Source organism: Bombus terrestris, chromosome 3 (genome assembly GCF_910591885.1).
Source record: "Bombus terrestris chromosome 3, iyBomTerr1.2, whole genome shotgun sequence".
Lineage (NCBI taxonomy): Eukaryota > Metazoa > Arthropoda > Insecta > Hymenoptera > Apidae > Bombus > Bombus terrestris.
In genome coordinates this window covers 4,451,894-4,478,893 of record NC_063271.1, presented here as the reverse complement: position 1 = coordinate 4,478,893, position 27,000 = coordinate 4,451,894, and the positions used below count along the sequence as shown (strand labels likewise).

Genomic DNA, 27,000 nt, shown 5'->3' with positions numbered 1-27,000 from the left:
TGCTTCGATCAGAGTAGTAGCGATATTTGTAAACGTCAACTTACTCTGTGTTGTTTTGTATTATCTGTTTTCGTATAATTTGACTATAAAATAGTATTTAATTATAAAAGAAAGACATGGAGAATCGAAGTCCAACCATGAGTATAAAATTAAAAATTAGGAACAGTGCTAATAAACTTAGACACAGTTCTCCGAAATTGCAAGAGGTGTTGCGAGAGGTTAGCCATCTGATATTCTCAATTTTGTAATTCTGTAAATTTAAGATTAATAAAATTCATATGTAATCCAATATAAAGCTTTGTCAATTGTGTCGTATTCCAACAAAAAGTGCAACAAAATTTAATTTTAGAGATGTCGAGAAAGAATGAGAGAGAAACGTGGACAATTATTTAATAAACGTAGATTTGGTTTGGAAAGTAATTCGAGAGATGTACAAGATACGTTGACTGAAATCGTACGTAAAGAATTTAATAATCTCGTAACTAGAGATCTTGGTCCAGATTTTTTTGACAATACATCATTTCTTAATGAATTGCTTCATCAAGAAGAAGAATTAGAAAATGAAATACTCAGTGAAGAAGGTGAAATTAATAATTTTAATTGTTACTCTATATAGCAAATTGTAATGTTTATCTGTTATTTATAGAACAGTGGATATTACAAGAATATGAAAAAATGACACAAGAAGAAATTGAAATGTTAGCTCTCACTGCAGATGAACAAGACAAAGAAGTTATTTGTCCTATATGTCAGAAATCTAATTTAACACAAAAACAAAATAAAGTAACTTGTATATCTTGTGATTTTGCATTGAACAATTGTATCAATGTAAAGGAAGTAGGATATCGTATTAATAACTGTGTGAATAACCATTCTGCACATTGTAGAAAAATACCTAGCTTTTTTCCTCTATCTGAGAACAATAAGATATCCTTGTATCTAGTTTGTGACGAATGTTCCACGTGGGTATCAATAATATAAGTTTTGATTCCCTCTTTAATTACCAAAAGATTTCAAGAATAATACAATCACTGAAAAGAACTATATTTTTTTATATAATCAATGTCCAATTTAAGTTTTTAATAATAATCCCTTAATATATAATACACTTGATGGACATTTGAATGAAACTTAATGCTGGATATCAGACTAATATCCAGAAAAGAATTTAGATAATAAAATGCTTCTTTTTAAATAAAATGTTAGAAATAAAAAAAAAAACATGAATAAAAAATTAATAATATTTAATGTTAAGCTCATAGGAGAGAGAAAAAGTAAAATTTAATTTCTTTTAAGGTAATCAGAATAACAATACATGGATTTTTATAAGATTATATGATACATATTGTACAAAAAACATCCCCCTTTGTTGATTTCTTTATATTATTTATCACTTATACATACACAATGTAAAGTTAAATAAAAAACAACTGCATATTGTAAAAATTAATTGAACAGGTATTTGCAAAATGTAAAATTTATACTTTTACAATCTTTAAAACAACTTTGAAAGTTCTTAAAGATTCTTCACCGCTCACATTTTGCTATATACAATTGATATTAAAGCTAACAATATTACAATATGCAGAAGTCTTTTATAGCTTAAGCCCTAATTGTTGAATTCTTTTATAAATGATTTGTACATTATCACATGAAATTTCGTATTAAAAACTTCATATTTAATAACATTAATAGTATATAATAAACTTGTAATTTGTGAGCAACCCATTTTTTTTTTTACTTCATATGCGTTTAATTATCTGCAATATAAACTTTTTATCCTTTCAAAGTTATTACTATGCAAGTATCAACAGCTGTATTATTCATCATAGAATACAAGATCGAACTTGGAAATATTTAGTTTTAAACTGCAGTTTTCACGCTAAAAGATTAATCAGATATTTTCAACAATTTATGTTTCTTACTCCAGTCTCTTGTTATAATTTCATGGCACCGATTTCATCTAGGTATACTCAAGTATATATTTTCAAGTAACATAAAAAAATGTAATTAATTACTTGACATTAATTATAAATGATTCTTTATTATTCGTCGATCTTAACAAAAGACTTTTTAAAAGTAAACGATTTTTTGACGAAAGTTATTTATATTTCAACTATTATAAAAATATACCAACAGTGTAACATATAATTAAGTCCGCAATATAGTTTTACGAATATATTTATCTTAAAAATAGTAAGAAACGATATCTAAAAAGAAAGAGAATAATTTCCAAAGATAATGATTTCCTTTTCTTTAGCATTATCATAAACGACGTATTTAGATAAAAACAAGCATAGTAAAAATATAATGGAATGGTTTGCTCTACACATTTTTCCTTCCTTTTTTTATGTTTGTATGATCAAGTATTACAATGAATTTAATGAAGCATCGAGAAGAAAAAAGAAAGGAATTTATCGCAAAAATCTGTTATCGCAATTTATGAAAATGTAAAGTTATATATAATTCTTTTCTTAATGCTGAGTGAACATAAACGTAACGCATATAATATAATTACCTAATAAATACGAATGTCCTTTCTCATTTTTTATAATATTTTATGCGAACATATGAACAATTGCGATAACCGCTATAAAAAAAGGATGTTCAAATCTCAACGTGTTCCAAATTTGTAACAGTCTATATATCATAATATATATTTTGTTAAATGTTTGCGAGTAAATTCATGTACATCTTTGTATACTCTTTTAACAGTTAATTATTAAATTTTATGGTCACAATTTTGAGAAGGATAGGGAAAAATTGCACTTTAAGTTCTTTCCATTCTCAACCGCAATCGTTGCAAAAGGAAATCTGAAAGTCTACTACTGTAAAAAAGAATCGTCTTAAGAATTTTCACGTAAGTTTCTCTCCTAAATTGGCTTACTGCTACGGTAACTGCTTTTCTTTCGCACATTCTTTCGAAGGTCTAAGCAAATCACGTTTCGCGACTTATTCGCATATTATAATTGGTCACTGAGTTGATCGTCGCCGTTCCGTGCGATTAACTGCTGCGAGTGCTTCTTCGGGCAGGCGACCAGGATCTGATAGAATATCAGTGGCAGTACACAGATATCTTAGGGAGTTCAGAACGGCTACAATTGAAGACAAGGAATGATTAATAATTAAAAATGATTAATAATTCCGTGTATTTATAAATGTAACTTATTAATATTAATACTTTATTATGCCACTGCTAATGTTTTGTTGTAAAAGATACGAACCTGGTCTGAGATCAACGAGTGAGCAATGTTGCTCGACCCATAATATTGTACTTCTATATAGATCTTCAATACTCGCGGTGGATACCGAGGTATTGAAAGAAATCATTAGAGGCTCAAGCAATACACTGAACTAATCATTTTCTAAGGAAATGTATAACATATGTTCACGAACGAGAACAGAGAAAAAAAACATAAAAAGTGTTTTAAAAAGGATACGATCCAAAATTTCCAATTCTCCCGTGTACGCGTGCGTACATACTCATCGAACATTTCTTTCATTTTATTCGTTCTGTGTCTAGAAATTGGAGCGCCCGTTGCAGGAAGCATGGATTGACAATTACTGTAACAAAGTGTTCAATATATAAGTTTTATATAACGATTTAAAAGAAATAATATTAATTGTTGTCTTTTTTAATTTCCTTATTACCTAATAGACGTATTAAGGCACTCGATTTGATGTCTTAAAGTATCCATCTCCTCCTTCAACTGATTTCTCTCCGCCCTTAACTGCCTAATATAATCTGCTCCTTTTTGCAGCATAGCGGCTTTGCTCATCTTCGTATTCGGATTTTGATTAAGCTGCGGTATCAAATTGTGCAGCATGTCAAATCCATTTTTAATATTATATCTACGTTTTTGTTCCGCATGAATGTGGCCGACTCGTCTTTGTTCTTTGTATTGTCCCCGTTCTGATTCACCTTTTATGTAACCTCTACTCGGTGACAATGGGCTTCCTATACTCATCGGACTGTGCAAAGGACTGAGGTTTAACCCTTGAGGACTGTGCGCGTTAGAACTATCCTTTGGTGACCCGGGACTATTTTGTGACTGATGCGCTTGGGTGTTTGTATTTAATAGCATTTGTTGGCTGCAAGTAGTCTGTTGCATTGCCTAATATGCAACATACAGTTGAACACGTCATATAATATTATACAAGCTGAAGATTTATTATCGTCGGTATTAATGTTACGTAATATAATATCTTTATGTGACTTATTATTTAAGTCCTCGTGGTTCAAACTAAAGAGTCTCATCTACTATGTATGCTATTATAGCGTAAAAACGTTGGGTCAATTTTATGAATATTAGAGAGTACCCTCTTCTTGAATGACACTGATTTAAATAACTTTTGATTTCGAAATAAGATGCAATAAAAAATATACCTGTTGTTGCGGTTGCACTTGCATCGTAGATGTTTGCATGGTTTGGACAGTGACCGGCGTTGTAATATGGTGGGTGGTTGTTACCTGCGTAGGCGAAGCTGAAGGTGGAAACATAGGTAAGATGTGTTTCATAGTAGTAGTTGTTTGGGTCACTGTCGGCATTACATTATCAGCCGTCATATTCATTGTGTGTACACCAGATGTGTCTATGTAACGATATTGAAGCTCTCATAATATTCTTTATCGACAAAATATATAATACCGTGTGATCGATTTCTCAATAATTTGTGCGTCATGTCGCCATTAAATGATTTATAAAATATAGAGAAAAGCCGTACAAAGATTACGTTTCTTAAAATACATACTATTCGTGAGTAACTGTGCGAGCAAAACATTGTTATTTAGATTTAGAGCGGGATCGCTCGCCGCTGATACTAATGGTGGCGGATGGATTCTTGATGCGGTTAAGGACGAACTACTTCGAGACCTATTCTTTGCTTTCATCTGATACTGAAACAGAAAACATTTTCGTGATTTCATTATAAATTTGTTTAACTTCCTATGCTTCGTATATGATAAAGGAAATGGAAAAAATTGATTTATATTTCATATGGTATTATTGTAGCTTATGTATAAACCTTGGGTACGGCAAAAACTTCCTCTTTCTCCGAATTGGACGCGGCAGGTTGCGGTAACAATTTCGTAGGTTGTACGGTCGGCGTAGTAAGATCCAAACCGGAGGGTCTGCACTGTAACAGTATCGGTGATTGCGACGGTTGCTCCGCGGAAACCGATACGACTTGTTGCGGTGGGTGTGTCTGAAAAATATCACGATAATCTGTTTTTATCGCTAATCACAGTCTCCCGCCTCGTTAATGCATTATTCAAATCGAACATCACGTTTCAATGAAACAAGACATATCACGTTGTATCTGTGAAATAAATACCTTGAAATTATTGGTGTTGAATTTGCATTGCTGCGCATTAAAGTTTTGCGGAAGTGTGGGAAACTTATAACACTGTTGCGGTTGAACGACTTTGTACGGTTTTGATGAGATCGGTGCGACCGGTGGTAGAGGCCTGATGCTCCTGTGTTGCGTCGACACTGTAGAATTTGTTTGTCCAAAAGTTTGCTGTACCGTTACCAGATTTTGAACATGAGCAGCGATAGGCGGGATTTGAGCAGACTGGTCGTTCAACGCTGGCATCTGCACTTGATTTTGAACCGGTGTTAATTGAACGGATTGGATCTCCATGGCGTAAGGTTGTTGCTGCGGAGCTTGTTGTTGTTGGTACGCTGAATTTTGTTGTTGCGCCGTTCGTTGATACGTTGATGTCCGTTGTTGCTGAGGTTGCTGGATCACTCGACTATTCCTCGAAGAAACTCTACTTGGTCGACTTTTTTCCCTGACAGGTTGACTGGTTGCAGCAGGTTCATAACTTTGTTGTATGGTACTATAATTCTCACTCAGAGTTCTATAACGTGCATGTAAAAGTTAAAATAGAATTTCATTGTAAAACATTCTAAGTAATGAACGATCGATGCTCACATATTATTCCTGAACGCATTCGTTGGCTCTGGCTGAGGTTGAGTATATATTTTTGCAGTGTATTGCAGATTCTGTATAGTACCTCCTTGTTCGTTCTGTGCTAACGCTGGCTGCTGTGAAGCTTGCTCATTCTTTGCTGCTGATTCTTGGCTCAGCTCGTTTATCTGATTCATAGGCGTCATTAAGTCGAGATCAGGATAGTTCGTGTTCAAGGTACTATTTCGAAACATGTCGTCCTCTTCCGGGACAGGGGGCAACTTCGAATTTAAAAATTCTAAAAGATTACGATTTATGAATATTATTGATTCGTTATTGTCCATACCTATAACACAGTGAATTTCACGTTGATCGGATACCTTGCAACGGTTCAAGAGTGTCCATAAAATCATCTAAATTTGGCTGGAGCGGTCCCAAGCTGGGTTGTATAAAATCCGCCAGACTAGCTCCACGCGCTACAATTACAAGCAACCGTATAAAATAAAGTTTATCGTGTCATCTGTTTCAATACGTGTACATTAACTATACTGTTCGCGTTGTTTCTTTCAACTTTTCTCCTTCATTCTTTCTATTACAACGCTCTAATTATCGACACACATATTATTCTCTTATCATCTCCGCCATCCTTATCGATCTTTCGCTTATTTTTGTTTTATATAATTTTATTTTTTAGCCAATTACCAATTTCTCTCGGATCGGGAAAGTATATTGGTTGATTTGAACTGATTGTCGAAAATAACGTATCAGTCATGAGCTCCATGTAATCTTCATCAACCATCATACTCTCTCCTCCTGGAGTCCCACTGGTCCCACCGTGTGTGCTGCCTGTACCTGCACCATAGTTGCCCGAGATGCCCAATCCGTTGCCCCAATCTAACACGTCCATCGATTCCATCTGAAACGATACCGCCATTTTCTACTATGAATAAGAAATACCAGTGGCTCTTAGAAATTTTGTAAAATTCAAATGTATTGAACGTTTCTATCTTTGGAAAAAATAAAAAGTTTATTTCACGATAAAGAAACTAAGGGAAATTACGATCTGAAACTCGACCTAATTGAAAGATACATTTGCTTGAAATTTGAAAAATTAATCGAGGCAAATGCAATAGCAATACGCCTATATTTAATTCTCAGTTTCATGCAAATTTAATCGTAGAAAATTTGTGACTCGTGGATCGAGGAATACCATCTCGGTGCCATCCTTGTTCGTCCAACCAAGGATTTTGTTCCGGTAGAACATACGCCATTTCTTGTACTCCGCAGTAACCGCAGCAAGTTTTCGCTTCCAGTATTTGCCCTCTAAGACTACCGCCTGATAAGAAACACATCTTTTAGATTTATGTACGTCGTTATCGAGTTGCAAAACTTTACAACTGCTATCGATCGTGTTCTTTCATTACAAAATACAGGCTGTCTCAAAATTAATTTCGCATAAATTAAAGAACATAAGAAAGCAATTGGCATTTTTACAGTGTGCGCTCTAACGTTGGTGAAAACTAATTTCTCTCTCTCTTTCTCTCTCTCTCTCTCTATCGATCTTTCAACGTCGTCCAGTTATTTTTAACGCAATTACAAAAATAATTCTCTGTAACCAGGAAGTTTAACAGACGTCGTTTAAACGATCCATTACCCTGCATTTACAAAGCACTTTTCGAATATACCGCTGATTCCTAGACTCAATTGCGATCTATTTTAAGTGGATTGTTTGACAGTCTCTGCTTTTAAACAGAGGAGAGCTGCTGTTTCGTTTGCAGGACACGCTCATTTTTCTAACTTCAAAGAAGATAACGACGGTTTTTTTCTTCTTTCAAGTAGTCGAGACGATAAAGAAAAATTGCTCGATTCCACTTTGAGACACTCTGCGCAAGATCGCCGCAAGAAAAATGCTCGACAAGCATCGAACACTTATCATTTCAGTGATAACTAAACGTACCTCGGGTTTATTATGAGTATCAACATCCAATGGAGACGCGAACTGGCACACCAGCGTGTTCTGCTTCAATATAACTGAAATGATACAAAGATAACTGAAACTCTCACTATAACATGCGTCTATCGCCGATTTTCTACCAAAAAAAAAAAAAAAAAAATCGGAAAAAATTCAATCTTTTAATTTTCTTATTTCACGATACAAATTTACCTTATCTTACGTCATCCGCTAATTCTTCCCTCTTTAAGAAAAAAAAAAAAAGATGAAATATCAAATATTAAAAAAGATATTCTTTATGATATAAATTTGCCTTACAACGAATTTAACAAGCTTTTTGTAGAAATAATAGAAAAATACATTACAATGAAAAATGATCCAAAGGAAGCAGCAATATCTGTTTCACCGGATTAAAAAAGAACAAAAATTGCAATCTCTGGTGATAACATGCAATTGGATTCGCGTACGTCGATTCAACGGAACCACGACTGATCGAATGCGCTTCTAAAGGTAGCACAATGATTTTGTAGCTACCGAAAGATCAATTTTTCCAAGAGAAGAACGTCGCGTCTTTTTATTTGAAAAGAAAAAGTTCATATACGAACCACGATGCGTGCTCCTTGGACGAACTTAATTGAGTCGACCACGCGAACGTTTGAAATGATTAGTTAGCTGCCCTTCGACCTACGGCCATGCTCGATATGCTCGTTGCATCGGAGAAGAGACGCAAGCGTCCCGATGCCGACTTTGCGGCGACGCATTTTGTAGCGCACTCGCGAAATAATTCTCGTAATCACTAACGACAGCAGGTACAAAGTCCTGCGATGCTGTCTCGATTGCGAACTAAAGTCGATGTCCCTCCGTTTCACGCCTCCAACTCGATCAAGTTTCCGTTTTGACTTTGCTCGTGCTGCACCTTTCCTATCCTTTTCCCTTGATGCACAAATTTCGTCCCGTTAATCGAATGAAACGACGTTCAAGCGAAAAGTTAAAACGATGTCGCGTTAAGAAAAGTATGTTCGATCGACTTACGGTGAGCATAAAAAATACAGAAGAGCGTAAACTTTGTAAAAAAAAAAAAAGAAGAAGAAGAAGAAGAAGAAGAAGAAAAGAAAAATTAGAGCGATTCGAAGAAATGGAGTTATGGTTTTAAAATAAATTTGCAAGAGTTTGCGGAATATTCTTACGAATAATAAAGTCGCAGATATTCGCTTCGAATGGAAAACAAAGATATGCAACAAACAAATTGTTATCGATCTCGATTGCGTATCGGGTCGAATGGAAAATATCACGTTTACTTATTTTCACTCGGCGATCGAACACGAATTGTACGTAAAATCTGCGAACGTTACGCTACGCGATTCTCAGCGTGAGCGAAGCGTCAACGAACGAGGAACCACTCGAGATTCTTTTCTTTTACATCAACTCGTCCGAAGCTAAGCTACGTAGAGCTCGCGCGATTTCCCGTGTCTCTCGATCTTACTACTGACCTCGTTTACTTTTAAATTTTGGCATTATCACCACGTGACGCAGTTTTATTTCTTTCTCGTTATTACATCTAATTGCAATTCTTTGCTCGATCGGTTGGTATTTTATTCGTTGATCGACGAGAAACAAGTAAATGAATATTTGTAAGGCTGAGGAGTGGACAATCGGGAACGCGGAGGCGGTGGATTTAAAAATAGCACTCGCGGCGATCGAAATGTCAGTGAACGAGATACGGTTTTGCGCTCGCTCGTGTCTCTTGCACAATTCAAGCGGATCGGTTTATTTAAAAGTACGTCTTCTCGTCTATGCGATCTCGACGCATATCGATGTATCATCCTTTCTTCGTTAAAATTAACTCGTCGACTAGTCTTAAATCTTAGTAACAAATACTACGAATCTTTATTTCTCTTAAAAAAAAAAAAAAAAAAAAAAAAAAAGAAAAGAAAGAAATTAAAAATAAGAATAATTCCTCGTTCGTTCGATAACGTAGCCACTAGCTTTATTTTACGTCACTGATCCAAAGATCTTAACTTGGATTTCTTTTTAATCACCTGCTCCGCTGAACTTTACCTCGATCGATTTCTCCGGTGCTTCGATTCCCAACGAACTTACTTTCTAACTTGGAACTTGTTTCGAAACTAATCCGAAATATTTAGGTCGAATATTATCGGAATCGGTCCCGTGTGATGCGAAAAGCCGTGTCGAGATTTCCCTAAAAATTGGAAGTTGGAAGCCGAACGGATGGAAGAAAGACGCAATATCGCGGCGACTAAGAATTTCGAATTTCCTGCTATGACGGTATCCACGAAACTGAAGTTTGCTCGAAAGTTTCGCAGGAACTTGCGAAGAAACCACGCGCGGTAGCCGCTGGCGGGGATTCTTTGTCACTGGCGTGTCACGTGCAAGATATTTCTTTATTTTATACGCCACCACGGCCTATCGTCTTATTTTCGCCACTGAATATCTTGAATCAATTTAATTTGGCTTTAGATTATGTCTTATCTCGCCCCACTCTTGTTTTTCGATCGTAACTGAAAAACCGTGACTGTCTTCCAAATTCTTTGCAGAATAAATTCCTGAATCTTTTTTTCAATCGTGCGATTCTCCAACCGACGGAAAATGATTTTCATCCTTATAGTCTAACTATACGTGGCTGACGTGCCTGGCTCTAACTGCCCCACATGTACCCGGTATATTTTTGCAAGCAAAAGATTTAACGAGGTAAAACCAAGTTGAAGCATCCAGTAGCGTATTTAGGAATATAGAAAATAGCGAGTTATTGTTTTCAGTTGTTTAGGAATGAAATTTGTATTTTAACACCGAACGAGGTGTAGAAAGTATTGGGTTGGAATTACCATGACGATGACAAAATCCGCAATCATTTAGTTGCCAATCCAATAGCAAAGTTATCGTTTACAGCGGTGTCTTGTAAATGAAATTACGGGACGATGATATTAAAATTTTATCTGTGATTGCCATCGAGGGATAAACAGCGCGATCGAACAGAGAAAATAGGTACATCGGGGCAGTGTAGTGTAAATTTCGAAAGAATTTCCCGCGTTACGAAAAGAGCAGTACGATACTAGTATCAATATCAAGACTTTCGTAATTTGAAATTTATCATGGTCCGGACGAGCAACGTTTTCATTTAAAATAGCAAACGATGGTTTCAGCGAACGAATAAAGCGGTTAACTCGAAGTGAAATAACGTTTGAGCGATTCTAAAGGTTTGCAAGTTTCGACTAACGCAAACAACGTTTCGATTCGAACGCTGAGAAAATTTTAATGGCTAAAAATAATTTCAAATACGATACGATTCCGATCGATAGGTTTTCGTAATCGGTATGGTCCGGATCGGTACGATTTAAGATGAAACTTAACGGTTTATTTAAACGGATGGAAAACACGAGGAACGTAAAATTCTAATTTCGTTGCAAAGAAGGAAGACTACAGAAGGTAAATAGGTGTGGAAAGTTTAAGTTTTCGAAAACGCCTTTTTTCTTTTCCCGGCTCATTCTCCGACGAACACTGTGACCCTCGAACCGTAACCGTTGACCATGACAAGTTAGCCGAGGGGGAAAAAGTTGTCGCTACGAGAAAAATAAAACTAACGATCGTCGTTATCACGGCGGCCTCGGGTTATCGCGCGAAACGATTGTTAAAGGCCTAAAGGTTAAAGCAAAATTTAAACTTGTTTCGAGGTGTAAATGTGTCTCGGGATTCGCCTACTATTTCCGGTTATATCGTCTGTACTTGTTTTATACATTTTTCGAAACGATCGAAGAATCCACGTCTTTCGTACAATTGGCGTTGCTTCGTCAAACATCCGCGTAACATCCTGATCGCTTAATTTCTGATCGTTTCAACGATCTTACTCGTATTAAACATACGTTATTCTTATATTTATAGTGCATCGACGGTCGTGGTTCTGCGTTCTGTTCACACGTGCGTTTCCTTACATTGCATGTGCCAGCACCTCCATATCACGTTGTTCAGTCTAATCTTGTCCTTCCATCTCAGCCTGATCCCTTTGAACCGATTCCACTTGGGCGATGTCAATTTCTGTCTGGAACAAATTCAAATGCCCATACGTCATACCACTGTAAACTGAAATTCCGAGCATTTGATCGACGAACCGCGTGCATTTTACAGCAGTTGGTCGTTTCGTTATACGAACGTTATTACAGAAAAGAAATGGGATATTCGTTGGACGAAGATGGAAGATAAATTTCACTCGCTGGACTTGGGAAACTTTCTAACAATAAAAAAAAAGAAAAAAAGAAAGAAAGAAAAGAAGAAGGAATACTATTTGGTCAGAGACGATGGAAAGAACGCAAGAGAAGTTGAACAATACGCGAAAGTGAAAATCCGCGAATCGATCGTAAAATGACTCAACCTAAAAGTTATTTACTCAAATCACCGTAAAAACAAGATATACCCGGAGAAACATCTTGAAACGAGCGAATGTAAATCGTCGGCAAACAGCTTGAAAACTTAAGACAAGACACGAAACGCAAACACAGAGTTTATCTGCTTTTGCGGAGTATAGTTGGAGCAAGTTGCCGTAGTAAGTCAGCGTCGTAGTAAAGTACTCGGCAGCTAATCGACGGAGCTTTGAAACATTCAGATAAGATTTCCAGGTCCAAGAAAGACTAATTAATCCTTATCGAGACGTTTCCTCGTAGTTTAACGCGGCTTTCGCCACGATGCAACGTTCTCAGCGAATCCAATGATTTAACGTTAGTCTCCCAAATGGAAAAATGGTGTCCTACATAGACGACCTACATAGACATTACGGTGATCTAAAAGTTTCGTGGATTACGCTATCTTTACGATATGATATTCTAACGACGTTCGATTCGCTAGCGGATTTATCGTCAAGGAAGCTACGTATGTTTGTTCGAACACGGTAAACACTTTCTCGTACTTATCCGAAGGCGGAGGAGCGGGCTAAATATAAGCGAGAAAGAACGAGCAGCGAATAGACGAGATAGAACGAACCGAAACACTGCGAATTTGGGTTTGGTAGATCGGAAACAACGATGACCTGTTCGCTGAAATATCCATGAGCCAGTCGAAGGAAATTGTTATTTTCACTAATGGAAAAACTGCTTACGCTATTCAATTTATGTTATCGATGAAATCCTGCGAGGCGTAAGTTACACAAGGCACGTTTTCTCATTTTACAGCACAAATCTGGTTCTTTGCATTTTTTAACGATTACGTTTCGATCCTTTGTCTTCCTTTTCTTTTCCGAGACAACGGGTATACGATTGCCATCCTGCGAGGAACAAGAATCGAACGATCTACGTAGGAATCTACTGTCGGAACAAGTTTTTCGTTATCAAAGTTCGCGGCGATGTAACATCGTCGAAAAGTCAACAGCTGGAAATGGTAGTAAGATTTCCACTAACGAGCGTTCGCGTTACTACGAGTGCCGCAGATATTCTTCCTTTCTTGGCATGGGACTCTGATCACCCGAGTCCACTGTCAGCATTTCATTTTTTTCGTAGATTAAATCGATTAGATAAGAGGAGAAATAAGGGCAGAGGCGACACACAGGCTGCAGCGAGTCTTTCCAACTTGTTATGTTTATGCAATTTATTTATATATTTCAATAATGGCATATCGAAGTTTCCAGCAACGAATTTATCAAAGTCAACAGATAAAATTATTTTTCATTTTTCATATATAATGTATATTATACGCGTGGTTGTTAAACGCTTGAATTTCTTCCGAGATGGTGATCGAATTACGCGAGAAAAATATCATAATCGTAATAATAATCAGAATTGTATAATACCTCTCAGAAAGATAAAATAATGTTTGTAGAAGAGTCGGAGCCGATTAGAAAATCGTCTTGGCTCGCTTCATCTTTAGAAAAGTTATCTGCCTGATCTCGATAAAGAGCTAAGATCGACGATATTAATTAAGAAAATTTTCCAAGGAAGATTCTCTATACGATAAAAATGGGATTAATTAAATGATCAAATAAAGAAAAAATTCGTTGTGTGTGGTTTAATATCTGAAAAAAAAAACCAATTTTATTCTCCCGATCCATCCATTTCGTCTTTTTATCAAGAATATAATATTTAGATTCGAATCTAAGTCGATTCCTTATCGATCGGACATTTGCTACGTGGAATTATCAAATTTAATTAGTCGGATCTCTCAAAATCTCATCAGCATAAATCTCCAGTTTCATGGAAACAGATATTTCCAACCGAACAACTCCACCTCAAAATCTTTTCAAACGTTAAATAATTTTCCCAAAAATGGATAAATTCTATCGTACAAGCGCGACGTCTGGATTTCTCTAGACTCTTAGCATCCGACGTAGCGGAATCTCATCATCCGCTATTAATACAACAATTAAATGGTTATCGCGTATTGGATGAGTGCAAAGAATGAATCGTCGAAAGCGTACGATAGCGAAATAACATCGAGGACTCGAGCCACTCGAACGCAAAGTCGTTTCTCGCGAAATCCACCTGTTTCTCTGTCTAAGCGTGATGAATACCATCGCGATTAATTAGCCGTGAGCATCTCGTTATCAGATAACGATTTATTTGTTCGTCGTACAGCCGATGACTCGATCTATCCGACGGAGAACAGCAAAGTCGATTATCATTCGTCGTTTTGTCGTGGAATTTCCCTATTTCTTCTTTAGATTCACCATCGAACGCTTCGAGTTTCTTGTTTTCAATTTCAACTCTTTTACAAAGTTGCGTAATGTCCAATACGTTGTTATCCAGTACTTTTTTTTTCATTTTTCGAGATACGCTGACATATTTGAAATTTCCTGTGCTTTTTATCTTTTAGGCGAAATTGTACGACACAAATTATCGTGCAATAATGACTAGACACGTTCGATCGAACGATGAAAAATAAAGACGATACAAGGAACGTAACAGATAAAATTTTAGATTTCTCGGTCATTTTAAAACGATAGATAAGGTAAACTTGAAAGTTACGTGTTTTTTTACAGATATTCTTCGCAGCAACATTTTTATTTTCATCGATCGACATCGCAATCGTCGCGTTGCGTATCGTAATCCTAGACTTCGTCGTTTGGCAACAATATTCGTTTTACAAATTTAAACGATCGATACTTGGACGCGGTATAAAGAAGAACAATGAAAATTCTACTACACGTTTGTAACGATTTTCTTATTAAATCTTGTTGGTTTACCAATTGAAAGATTATTATATCGAATACGACGCAACCAGAAAGAATCGGTGTACGAAGAATACCAGAAATAGGAGGAAAGTTGTTGAAGAAGAATTCAGGAAGAATTAGAACGACTTAAAGACGCTCTGTTGTAATCTTCCTAAATAATTTTTCAATGCATCGATCGTCTTATTTTAAGAACGTACAGTAGCAGCAAAACTTTTTAATTCTACGTACGACTGATAGTTCTTAGCATCTCGACTTGGCAAAACGACTCGTGAGATTCTTAAAGCTTCATCGATATTTTCATAGCAGTATTAACGTCGTACAAATTGCGCATTAGAGATTTTTTGAATAAAATTTGAATATCCGAGTGGTTTATAACTGGTGGCGATTGTAAAACGCGGGAACGTTTCAACTGGGAAATGAATTCGATACGAGAACGCGTAATCTTCTCGTCGTAAATAATCACGTGTTTGTAACCGTGTTCCATTTGATGATGCGTGTTCACGCATTGAAGCAAAATTCCAAATTGCTCGAGTCGAGAGATTTATGCTCCCCCAATTACGTCATTGTTATAACGAGACGCGCCATTATCTATGATACAAAAATACGAATTTTATCTATGATAGAAAAAAGAGCGAAGATCTCCTAAAAATTCATCATCTCCGGTGACTCGTATCGCTGTAGGCTTAGTACGGATCACGAAAGTTTGTCACATGTTCGTATATATCGAATTACACGAATCATCAGGTTCACTCACGTGACTGTTCGGTAAGATGCGTTGTTAAGCTTCATTCAGCGGAATGTGCAACCATGTACATGTACACGTGTATACATACATATAGGCGGAAATTGATAAAAACTCTGACGATAACTGCAAATCGAGCATAGCAAGTGAAATCGAAAGGAACGTTTCACTGAAACAAAAGAGACGCGTAGCAAATAGTAGGCAAATGCGACAAATAAGAAGAAGAAGAAGAAGAAAGGAAAAATCGATAAGAGCTTCAAAACGACTGCGTCGAGGAACGGAATCGAAAGGTGCTTGGACGATCGAAACGGAAGAGCCAGATAAAAGGTGACAGACGATTAACAAGACGCAAGAATAAGGGAAAAGAAGAGAAAATGTAAAAAGCAACGAGAACTTCGAAACGGGTATAGATACAGGGATCGAGACCAAAGTGTTCCATAGTGGCGATAAAAGAGACGGTCAGAAAGTAATAAACCAATATGAAGACCAAGGACAGGAAGAAAAAGAAGCGGAAAAGGGAATAAAAGCTTCGAAGTGGGTATAGCGATGGAAAATGAAAATTAAAAGAAACGAGATATCGTAAAATGAAAGGGTAGAGAAAAGAAGAATGCGAGGGTAGAATTGGAATCATTGAACGATAAAAAGGAGAAAAACAGGGTCTCGTGCGATGGAAAAGCGAGCGTGTTCGCGCCTATATTCGCGGGGAACACTGAGCGCACGCGAGCGGTGCCTCTGTGCTCGATGACGCAGTGGCCTTGCACGATAAAAGACACGTTGTGACACACAGGCCTTTACGGTAATTTAGCTCGATTTACTTTTTCGAGTTACGCGTGTCGCGAGAGAACGGCTACCGTGCAACCGGAGACCTGGCATGCTCCACGCTATCCCTTGCACGAGACCGTTTAGAAGTTCTCTAGCTTCCTCCCTCTGTCCTCCACCTCTCGCTCGCTCCCTCCTTCCCTCTCTCTCTCTCTCTCTCGTTCGCTCCCTTTCTCTCTCTTACCTACCTCTTTCATTCGCGGAAGTTTTACCGCGGCTTTACGAACAAATTGAGCTATTTAGCCTAGTTCCTCAAACGCGTTGAAATCTATATTTTTGAATGCTGAGTTTGTGAATTTGAAAACTTTGAAACGGGCGTATCCGGTGCATCGAGGAACTTAAAGCTCCGCTTTAAGAAAATGATGAAATTTGTTGAACAAACGAAATTGTGCGATATCTTGTGATTCTCGGATGACTGAAACAATTCCTATTTACGGCGAAAAACCAACCACTTAAAGTAGCAAAAATTACCGACCGATCTTAAAAAAAAAAAAAAGAAAATCGATCAAACCTAATTGTATAAAGTACCTCCTGTCCAACCTACATCGAACAATATGTGAAAAAAGAGCTATTGATTTCCGTCCATTCAAGCGTCCATTCAACGTCGAATAGAACGATCGCGATACCTGCTTGAATAACGCAAACACGTGGTTTACTATCGAGCAAAGAGTGGAACGGTATCAAGCAGGATCGTCAATGAACGTGTCACATATCTTATCCACATACGGTATTTTACGGTATTTTACGGTATTTTACGGCATTTTGCGGCTGGTGAATTAGGTTCGTGTCCAAGATAAGGCACGAACGCGATAGGAAAACGTCGAGGACAAAGAAAAATCGAGTTAACCAGTATCAAACGCTAAAATACAGTTACATATCGATACAATGCAACGTTTGTTATTGACGAAATACGCTGTTTAAACACATCCAGGTACTTGCCCATTAGTCACAATACTAGATATTATCACAGTTGGGACATTTATTATTACAAAGTGCGTGCAAGCTTATGAATAATAATATACGCTCATTAGGGAGGACAATTAAATTTAGCACAGGGCAATTGCTATGTAAACACAATCGTGATAAAACCGTTCTTATTTTTTAACGATACAAGCAATTAGGGAGTCGTTAAATCGCGCTATAATGGAAAAATGGCCTGATCTAATCTTCGTTTAGACGAGGTACAGAATTGCCAACGCATTTCGGGATATTATCGCGAGTAGTCGTCTCGAAAGACGTAACGACGACGAGGTCGCAACAAGTGAAACTTTCTCGAAATAATGTCGCTCATAGGTTGCAGTGACAACAATGACGTCATTGCGGGCAGAACCGTGGACGTAACGCGCTGGTCGAAGTCTAAGGGCTTCGTGAGATAAGCATTTCGACCCGACATTGTTCTTTCGACTTCTGATTTCGCGTTTTTGCTCGAGTTTCTTATTTACGTACACGATGATATTTCACAGCTTTGTTTTTTTTATTTTACTAGTAAAGTAACAAAACATCTAAATGACTTTCAAATCTCACATTATTTTTCCTCCTATTGACGTAAAACCATGCTGGTAAGCTAAATATGTAGATGACACGTATATTAATAGTCTATTTACGATTTCTTAAGCTAAAGGAACACGTAATAAAAGTATTATCACTTTCATACGAAATCTGTACAATCAAGAAAGTACATCATTTATTTATCCTACTCCTCTAAACTTTTATATCTTTCTCGAGGAAAATATCAGATATACATATTTTTATGATCTTTCGACAATCTTTTCTGCGTTTCTCGAAAATCATGCACCAGCGAAAAACCAACCAACCTGTTACTTAAACTTGATTTTCAAATTTTAGAATAAATTCCCACAGATCTTTCTTACTTCGAGAAAAAAATAAGAAACTTCCCCCAAAAATTTTGGATATTTTTAGATCAAATAGGAGAGATTTTCAGGCGTATCAGAGATACTTTACAATGTCGAGCAAATTATTGGTCGAGTACATCGATAAGATACAATACGATTTATCAGTCATTCGTAGACACACACACAACGGAAGGACAAGAGGCGTGTCAGAATTATTCCACCGACATATCTGATACGACTGCCGTCCCAGAAGTCTATCTCGCTTTCGATAAAATAATCTTTGGATTTAAGCGAAGAAAAAAAAATAGGCCAAAAAAATTATATTTATATATATATATATATCTTATTAAGCCGCTAAAGATTCAAGAAAACGGCATTGCTTTTCTTCTCTTTTCCTTCATTTTATTCTCATTCTTTGACACGGTGAACGTGTACACGTAATTTACGAGCGTGTTGTTCAGGACGAACGTTTACGTTGCGTCATTATGACAATAATATCACCGTTCTTCCACTGATAAAGATATATACGTCTTTTCACTTCGCGCGTCCAATTGCAGTTCCGACGTAAATCATCATCAATCGATTAACCCTTTCATCGGGAAGACGGAACAATAACAATGGAACGCTATCGGCGGAATTACGATATCAGGTTCATTTATTATCCAATCGCGAGGACGGGCTAAAATAACGATTGACCGGCTGAATAAAGTAATGCGTTTACTCTGCGTATGGCTGAACTACATCGTACACCGTTAATTGTACGAAGTTCATTTTAACGTGTCTTACTGCATTCTGTTTTCTCTTCTTTTTTTTTCTTTTCTTTTTTCTTCTTTTTTTTCTGTAACCTGCAATAAAAACGATCTCTATTTACAACAATAATTCATTATGCTTAATTTCCATTCGATACGTTCCAACATTTATACTCGATATGTTGCATAATTACATAATATAATTCGTATAATTCTTGAAAGTAGTCAGGTCCACGGACTTTATGATTTAATTGCATATAATTCTTCTGTATTCCATATAATTGCAGATACGCTTATAAATAAAGATTTATGAATGTTTATGCAAATTCGAATTTTTATAGAACGAAACAGACTAATTAAAAAGAAAGAAAGAACCTAGTAAGCCGAAATGATTGCTCTGCTCTTGATACTAGATATTATTACAAGTACGTACGTATGTACTTTATTATAGATATTTTCTACTTTCGTGTATCAAATACTTCGATGAAACGATGAATAGACGAAGGAATGCGACTTTGATTATTGATTAGTTTATTTCTGATAGACCCAACACAATCATAAAGATAAGCAAGCAATTGGTCGAAAGTGATCATGTACATAGGAACGCGTTACAGTGAGCAACATAGAGCAATACGGCTAGCCATGGTCGCTGTATGCACTCTGTACATTTTTATACGACGATGAAATACGATATAGACTATCTTTTATAGAATCTGACTTCTGACAATTAGAATCAGTTATTAAGAAAATATGCTTTACGGTTGTACATTTTCTCATTTAGATACGAATTTTTTCTGTACAAATAATTGCCCGTAATTAACGAATTTCTTGCACTTTAATCGCAGGAATATAATTACAACGAAATCGTCGCAACAGCCGCAGAGATAAAAGATCAAGAACGATAACAAGATAGCACAATGTAACTAGCAACAACTTCCTGTACGTTGTTGCGAGTAATTTATAGAAATCTTCGCGTTAATTCAACGTAACATTTTTTATTTTCGTCAATGCATACTCTTCTGTTTTCACGATTCCTCTTTTTAGAATCTGTTTTCGTCTTCGTAATTGCTACTTATTAAATATTGTCCGCTCGAAATTATCAATTACATAAACAGCCTTGATAAACCACGGAATTTTTCGAACGTACGTCGTTTCGGGACAAAGGTTGTTTCCGATCGGCTAGATCTCTATAAATCACCACATATCGTGTGCAAAATCTGATAATCTCGATGGTATCGGCATACTTAGATTGATCACGTTAAAATTAATTTTAATATCGTCGTGAATTCAGGCGAGAATTTCACGACGATCTTGCGATCAAATTCGTGTATCCGAAACAAACATGCACGTTCTTCTCTTTTCTCCTTTTTCTCGCCAACTTTCGCAAGAGCAAGATACAACGAGATTGCGAGTCATAAAAATTGAATTACGGATAAAACCGTCGACCAAAGTATTTATTTATATCCACGGGCCACAAGTGTTTTCGCCATTTGGTCGATTCGACGTTAAAAATACTTCAAACAACGAGTCTTGTTCTCGATTACACTGCACTCGGATTATAGGACCTCGATATCGACTGTTTTCAGATAAGACAAACTTATAATCGATACTCCTAAATGGCAAAATGACAAGAAAGACACGAAATCTAGATAAGCCTCTTTCCTCAATAAAACGTTAGTTAGGCCGATCTAATGCTTGGATTCAAGCGCTAATCCTCCATAATCGATCGATAATTCATCAAACTTTCAAAACATTCAGGCTTTCGATCGACCGATTAATCGATACACATTAACTGGCCATTAAAAAATAAAAGATCGAATTAATCCATTTTTTTGGTGTTAAATGCTGGACGATTAGATAGAAAAGCAAAATCGAAAAGATTCGACGATAAAACGACAAAATAATTTACTCTAAATAATATTTCCAATTGGAGAAATTCACACGAATTTCAAAACAACGCGAGTTTTTAATCAATTTATCGAAAGAACGATATGAAACAAGAGAGAAATGTTTATTAATCTTAATCGCTGTATCAGAGTTTATCAACGTGTTCGCAACATTGCTACATTAAATTTCCAAAATATGGACAATGATCCATCGATTACGAGTACTTCTTTATCTATGCCTTCGATCGTAACATTTCCAAACGGCGAGTTAGCTCGTCTTCGTTGATCGAGAAGTCGAAAGGATTTAAAGGAAGTCTTCGCGACGGGGTTCGAACGGTCCCGTATAGGGGAAACGGAAATTGTCGCGGAGGCAGACTGTCGGCTTCGTCGAGGCCGAGTTTAATTGCGGTGTTGTCGTTTGGTTCTACGGCCTCTTCTTCATTAATTCAATTGTCCGTTATCAGGCGGAATGCCGGCGGCACGGCATTTGTCCGGTTGCCGAGCTCGAAATACAGTTCCATCGAATCTGCGCTGTCCCACTAATCTCCCGAGGGAACCGATTGCGAGAGGAAACGTCACGCATTCGCTTGCGGGTTCTTGCAAAACGTCCGAACACTTTGAAATCACGAGACTGTTGCAAGACGAGCATGCGACGCTTCTATCCGCTCTATTTAATGGCACGATGGTATAAAGTTTGATTTTCCTTCCTATTGCTGAAACGCGATTTCTCACGACTTTGACGATTCCATGATCGATGAAAAGACAGATACTACTACATCGTATGTTAAGATCCATTTGTAATTTATATATGCGTTAATACTCATAACTATTCGAACGACTTGGATGGATGGATATTTCTTGAATAATTTAAATACAATTTCTAGTTGGAACGGTATAATCGATAATCACTGCTTGGACAAAGAATCGTATGTGTTTATACAATAGCAGCTTGGATATATTGGGTTGGCAACTAAGTGATTGCGGATTTTGTCGATACCACCTAATGCCAAAATCCGCAATCACTTAGTTGCCAAGCCAATAGTACAAGTGAAAGAAAGCGTAGAGATTTAATAAAAATTATGAACGATACTTGCCGGTAACCTAAGAAAACAGGCGAAAGGAAAACGGATTCGCGAAAAAAAAAACCGATGGGAAAGAGAAACTCACCTGTATGCGAGCGACATGCACTGGAACAACTTGTTCAAGGACGTTTCAATGCTGAGTTGCTGAGAAGTTTTGTCGTTCGAAGAACTACTGGCAAATTTCTCTTGTAAAAATCCTGTGGAAGCGATAATCGCGATCTTGGCAGCTTCCTCATCAGGCACTGGGACAGCAAGTTCATCTTCGTCGTCCTGGGCCTCCGCCTCGAAGTCAGAGACCATAAAGTGACCAGAGTGTATGGTCTCGCGAGAGTCTCTACCGCTGTTCTCTTTTCTCCCTGTCCCAGGACGATGAAAACTCTGGCTGGACGTTGTGGTCATCATTGTTAACGGCTTTCTGTACACCAGTTCGGCCTGCATCCCTCTTCAGCGCCACTCTGCGGATCACAGTCGCGTCGATACGCATTTTCACGCACATTTTCCATTTTTTTAATTTTCATTCTTTTCTCTAATTTTGTTGTTACTCTTTTTTTTTAAATATGAATCGCGTGTTTCTCGTTAGCTTCAGATTTGTTCTCGGTCATCGATTTTTTACGATGAATATTATTGGAGATCGATAGGATTGCATCGATACAAAATTTGAAGGTTTTGCGGTAATATCGAAAGGGAGAGAACGATACAGTTTCCGTAAAAATTCCGTAAAAAGTTGTTCAAAAAATTCCAAAAGTTCCTTACTTCGAATATTAACTGATTATAAATTGTAGTATGTTTGGTAAGTTGATCTGATTTCGAATTAGCTTGTGTTGGTTTATTCAAATTACTGTAACCTAAGGCTAAGTACTATAGCATCTTTTAATATTTTCTAATTGTAAGTGAAACAATTTCATTCTTTTAGCTGTATTAATAGAAAACATAAATTTGCATAAATATCCGCAATTTAGCCACGCCATCTATAATACGGGAGCAACACGGCTTCAAAAAAAGAAGATTTAAGAAAAAAAATATGAGTGGGTGATAAAGAAATACAAAGAAATCTAGAACGAGGCCGTTAGCGTAGAATTTAGTGGTGTTAACCGACCTCATTTCACAAAATCTCTCTAGGTTACAAAGTCTACATATTTAATCCCGATAGGATGAATCCTTCCCGCCAGACACAACAAATTTATCGGACCGCTGATAAGTCTATAATTCTCTATTCGACGCTTGTCTATCTTTTTCGTTCATTAATATGAACTTTGCTTCCGCTCTTTTTTTTTATCTCCACTTCCGTTAACCCTGCGCCTTATTATATGCAAGAATCTTCTCATTAAGAAATTTTTTAAGTATTTTTTTTTAATAAAGCTATTGCTACGATTGTTACGAAGCATTTGAAGTGTAATGAAAGAGAACGTTTCCCATTGGAATACATCCTTTGCTAACGTGCGAATTCAGAGCATGTAAACAACCTTTATGCCTGGTTGAACGACCGGGAATCGTTAAAGTCGCCGCTTATTTCCATGAAAACGTGACCGCGCGCCAGAATTTTCGATGGTCAATGACTTGTTCGACAGAACCGCAGATATCCCCTGTCTAAAATTAAACACCACACATATTTGCAGATCAACTGTCATTTACGAGTAAATACAAATAATTTTCTTTGTATTTAAAACCTTAACTTCCTAACCACATCATTGTTTCCGCCTTAAATTTTTGTTCTTGTGAAAGAATAAAAATTTCGATACAAAACATATTTTGGTATAATTCGTATTAGTTTTTGTATTTTTATTGGTTATATCGTACTCGATATAATTTGTTTTGCAGTTTATAAATTAACAAGATTTAATAAGAAAATGATCATAAATGTAGCGTTATAACGATACGATAACTTTGTGATAAGGTAACTAGAATAAGACGCAACGATATTAAATCGGATATATGTTTATTTTAGTAAACTTAATTTATTTTTTGTACTATAACTTACAAGTAGGAATAGTGCTCGAATTTTAACTTTATGCATGGTAAATATAGTATAATTTATCCCTAATAAAAGGACACGTAAACAGATAAAAGATCCCTAAATAAAGAAATTGCGTCCGAAAGGTTGGTAATCTGAGCGATGAGTTAACTCGTCTTAATAGGTTAAAGATCGTACGGAAAAATGTCACATCAATTCGTACGTCTTTTCGTAGCGTTACTTCGTCTTTAAAGCACATTAACTTTTTTACTTATTGCATGTTAGTTTTTCTTATAAGCAAAATCCAATGAATATTAGAAAGTTGAGGTTTGATTACAATGACAGAATTAATTAACATGCTGAGCCATAAGGTAAAAAACTAACACATGTAGTTAGAGGTGTTGCAGAAGAACTAGGTAAGCCTAATATTTATTCATATAAGCGTGTTTTTATAATGCACATTTTTCTTATTTGTACTGGTTTTTTTAAACTACATGAAGTTACATATATTTGAATAGAATGACAAAATTTAAAATTACTTGAAAAACCGCAACTTGGTTACCGACTGACCCCAATCGTAATTCTGTAAAGTGTAAAAAATCGTGCTAGTTGTAAAAGAGTTAGCTTGAACGTATGTTCAACGGTTCGTCGATTTTAACATGCATTACGTGTTAGATACCTCTAATAAAGGTGCGTGGAAACCTTCACCGAGATATATGTTACGAAAACGTCTAACGGAAATCGAAGTCCATTTCTAATAGGCATCGAATAGTGCACACATGATATCGCAAATTATGGGTTGATCCGTTATAACCGGTTTCGGGAATAGATCTTTTTCCATTTATCGACTAGGTATTAACAGCTGACGATATATCTTTATAAACGCATTAGAATTTACCAACATTATCCATAGGATAGATGAAATTTGTACAATTATAATTTCAATCGCACGAAAGTAAAATGTACTTACTTCTTTTCGAACAGACGAATAAAATAGCATTTAGCCGCTGATAAAAAGTTCCAAAGTCATATTTGACAATGATCACGATTTTACTAATATTGTTTACGGTACCACGTATTTTTTTTTTTTTTTTTTTGCAATATTACGCAAGAAAGTTTATCAGGGCGGATTTCCTTTGCAACAATCCTATCTAATAAATGGCCTTAATATTCCACTACATTATTATCTTAAAAGTGTTAATGCTCTTTCACCCCGGAGTCACTTGGTATCGGTAAGGTTAACCGCTTTATCCGTTCATATACGAAGGTTTTTTCCTTTCCCCGTGTAGCTTTAAAAATTCTGTTATATTTATAGAAAACAAAATATAGTAAGCATCGCTAATATAGCTACTGAAATTTTCTTATCGTGGAAAGCATGTTCTATGACCGTAGACTCTATCGATAATCTATCTCTATCGATAAATTAGAAGAGTAGAAAATGCGCGATCGTACACGAGGATAACAAGCAATACTTTCTGACGTAATCGCGAAATACATACCATGCGTACTGTATCAAATGTTCCATTGTGATTCTATTTTGTTTAAACACTTGTCATCCCATCTTATGTATGGAAAGGCAATATTAGTATAACTGCGCGTTTCTGTTTCTGTAATCTGTATCGTTTCGCGAGGCTGGCTGTGTATCGAAGATAGAAACGAGCTTAGAGTTTTTATAAGACGCCAGAACTCTTTTCAAATAGGCACACCTCGATCTCTTATGTCTTATGTCTTATGCAACCATAGGTCGTATTTAGGAACTCGTCGCGGCGCAAACAAAAACATTCTGCTTCGCCCACACGTGCGCGTGGCCACGGGAAACGTGTTTTTTAGCTGGGAAAAACATGGCCGTCCTGATTACACGATAACAACGGCATATATTCAAATAGTTTGTCAGAATAACAGTATTATAAAAACTTCTACAAAACACGATAAGAATATTTCTAATCATTCTATAAGATAAACATACTACACGCTTCGTTGCAAATATACGCATTAAGCAATAAAACATAACGATCGTATGATACTTTAGATGAGAATCACGTTGAAGAACAATACTAATTTTTGATATTTCGTTTCTATGAAAATATACACAGAACGATATAGTATTTTAAAGAGTGAAGATAGATTTGGCAATGATACACGCATGGCACCTGTCACTATGTAGTATGGTTGTGAATCGAACGAGGAAAGTATGTACTGCGCGTACATTTTACTCCTTTCCTTTCATCGTGTTTGTCTATCATGGTTTAAAAGTCGCTTAGAAATTCGCTTTGAATCGTCGTCTTTATCTTACTACCCTGTGGTAGAAGTTGTATCGCGCGCTTCTTATACTTTGTAACAACTAACTAACATCTTCTTGCATAAAAACATCGATGCAATCAAAAGATCTGCATAATATAGATTCGTCATTCGCGTAGAAAAAAAATTAGTCGATGATCGAAAACATACCCGAAGCGTATGCATGATGAGGATATATTTATTTCGTGAATAATGAACACGTATGCGTAACACAGCACTTCTTGTAAAGAATCACCAGAATTCTTTATTGTCGACTTTTCTTTCTCTATCTGGCAACTCACCTCTCTTTTTCACTGCGTGTCACCACTCGTCGTTGATACGTACACACTGTTGCAACTTGACGACGAAATTTAACGATCTCTTTGTATTAATTTTCCCTCGATCTCGACCAATATCGTCGCACTCACGCTCGCCGTCAGGCTGGGCCGCGCGGCGCCGCGCCCGGACGAGGCCCGTACGCGTTATTAGACGGCATACGCTCGCTCATACTGCCAGTGACGCCATTTGCACGAATCCGCGTCTACGACGGACGACTAGCGACTCTGTGTCACACAGCTGACATGGGCGCGCTTACTCTGACCAATCATC

At 36.7% G+C, this 27,000-nt stretch overlaps 2 protein-coding genes across 16 annotated transcripts; one reads left to right on the top strand and one right to left on the bottom strand.

The window, feature by feature from the left end:
* The first annotated feature begins 76 nt into the window (after nucleotides 1–76).
* On the top strand, nucleotides 77–2,750 carry LOC100644283 (RPA-interacting protein). The gene is made up of 3 exons (XM_003394175.4): nucleotides 77–218; nucleotides 350–581; nucleotides 647–2,750. The coding sequence occupies exons 1-3, from the start codon at nucleotides 117–119 to the stop codon at nucleotides 979–981; spliced, it is 669 nt and encodes a 222-aa protein (XP_003394223.1). The 5' UTR covers nucleotides 77–116; the 3' UTR covers nucleotides 982–2,750.
* On the bottom strand, nucleotides 1,251–26,952 carry LOC100643845 (carbohydrate-responsive element-binding protein). Of its 15 annotated transcripts, none has more exons than XM_020868679.2 (16): nucleotides 26,694–26,952; nucleotides 22,249–22,618; nucleotides 11,812–11,918; nucleotides 7,871–7,944; nucleotides 7,124–7,249; nucleotides 6,616–6,850; nucleotides 6,294–6,389; nucleotides 5,938–6,211; nucleotides 5,335–5,863; nucleotides 5,026–5,205; nucleotides 4,753–4,897; nucleotides 4,388–4,593; nucleotides 3,652–4,115; nucleotides 3,441–3,564; nucleotides 3,225–3,354; nucleotides 1,251–3,095 (listed from the first exon to the last, which is right to left on the bottom strand). In XM_020868679.2, the coding sequence occupies exons 2-16, from the start codon at nucleotides 22,599–22,601 to the stop codon at nucleotides 2,974–2,976; spliced, it is 3,165 nt and encodes a 1,054-aa protein (XP_020724338.2). In that variant the 5' UTR covers nucleotides 22,602–22,618; nucleotides 26,694–26,952; the 3' UTR covers nucleotides 1,251–2,973. The 15 variants fall into 15 exon arrangements, with proteins under 15 accessions (XP_020724338.2, XP_020724339.2, XP_012176028.2 ...); XM_020868680.2 differs by having other exon boundaries at nucleotides 4,388–4,485; XM_012320638.3 differs by having other exon boundaries at nucleotides 6,616–6,829.
* Nucleotides 26,953–27,000: the final 48 nt, after the last annotated feature.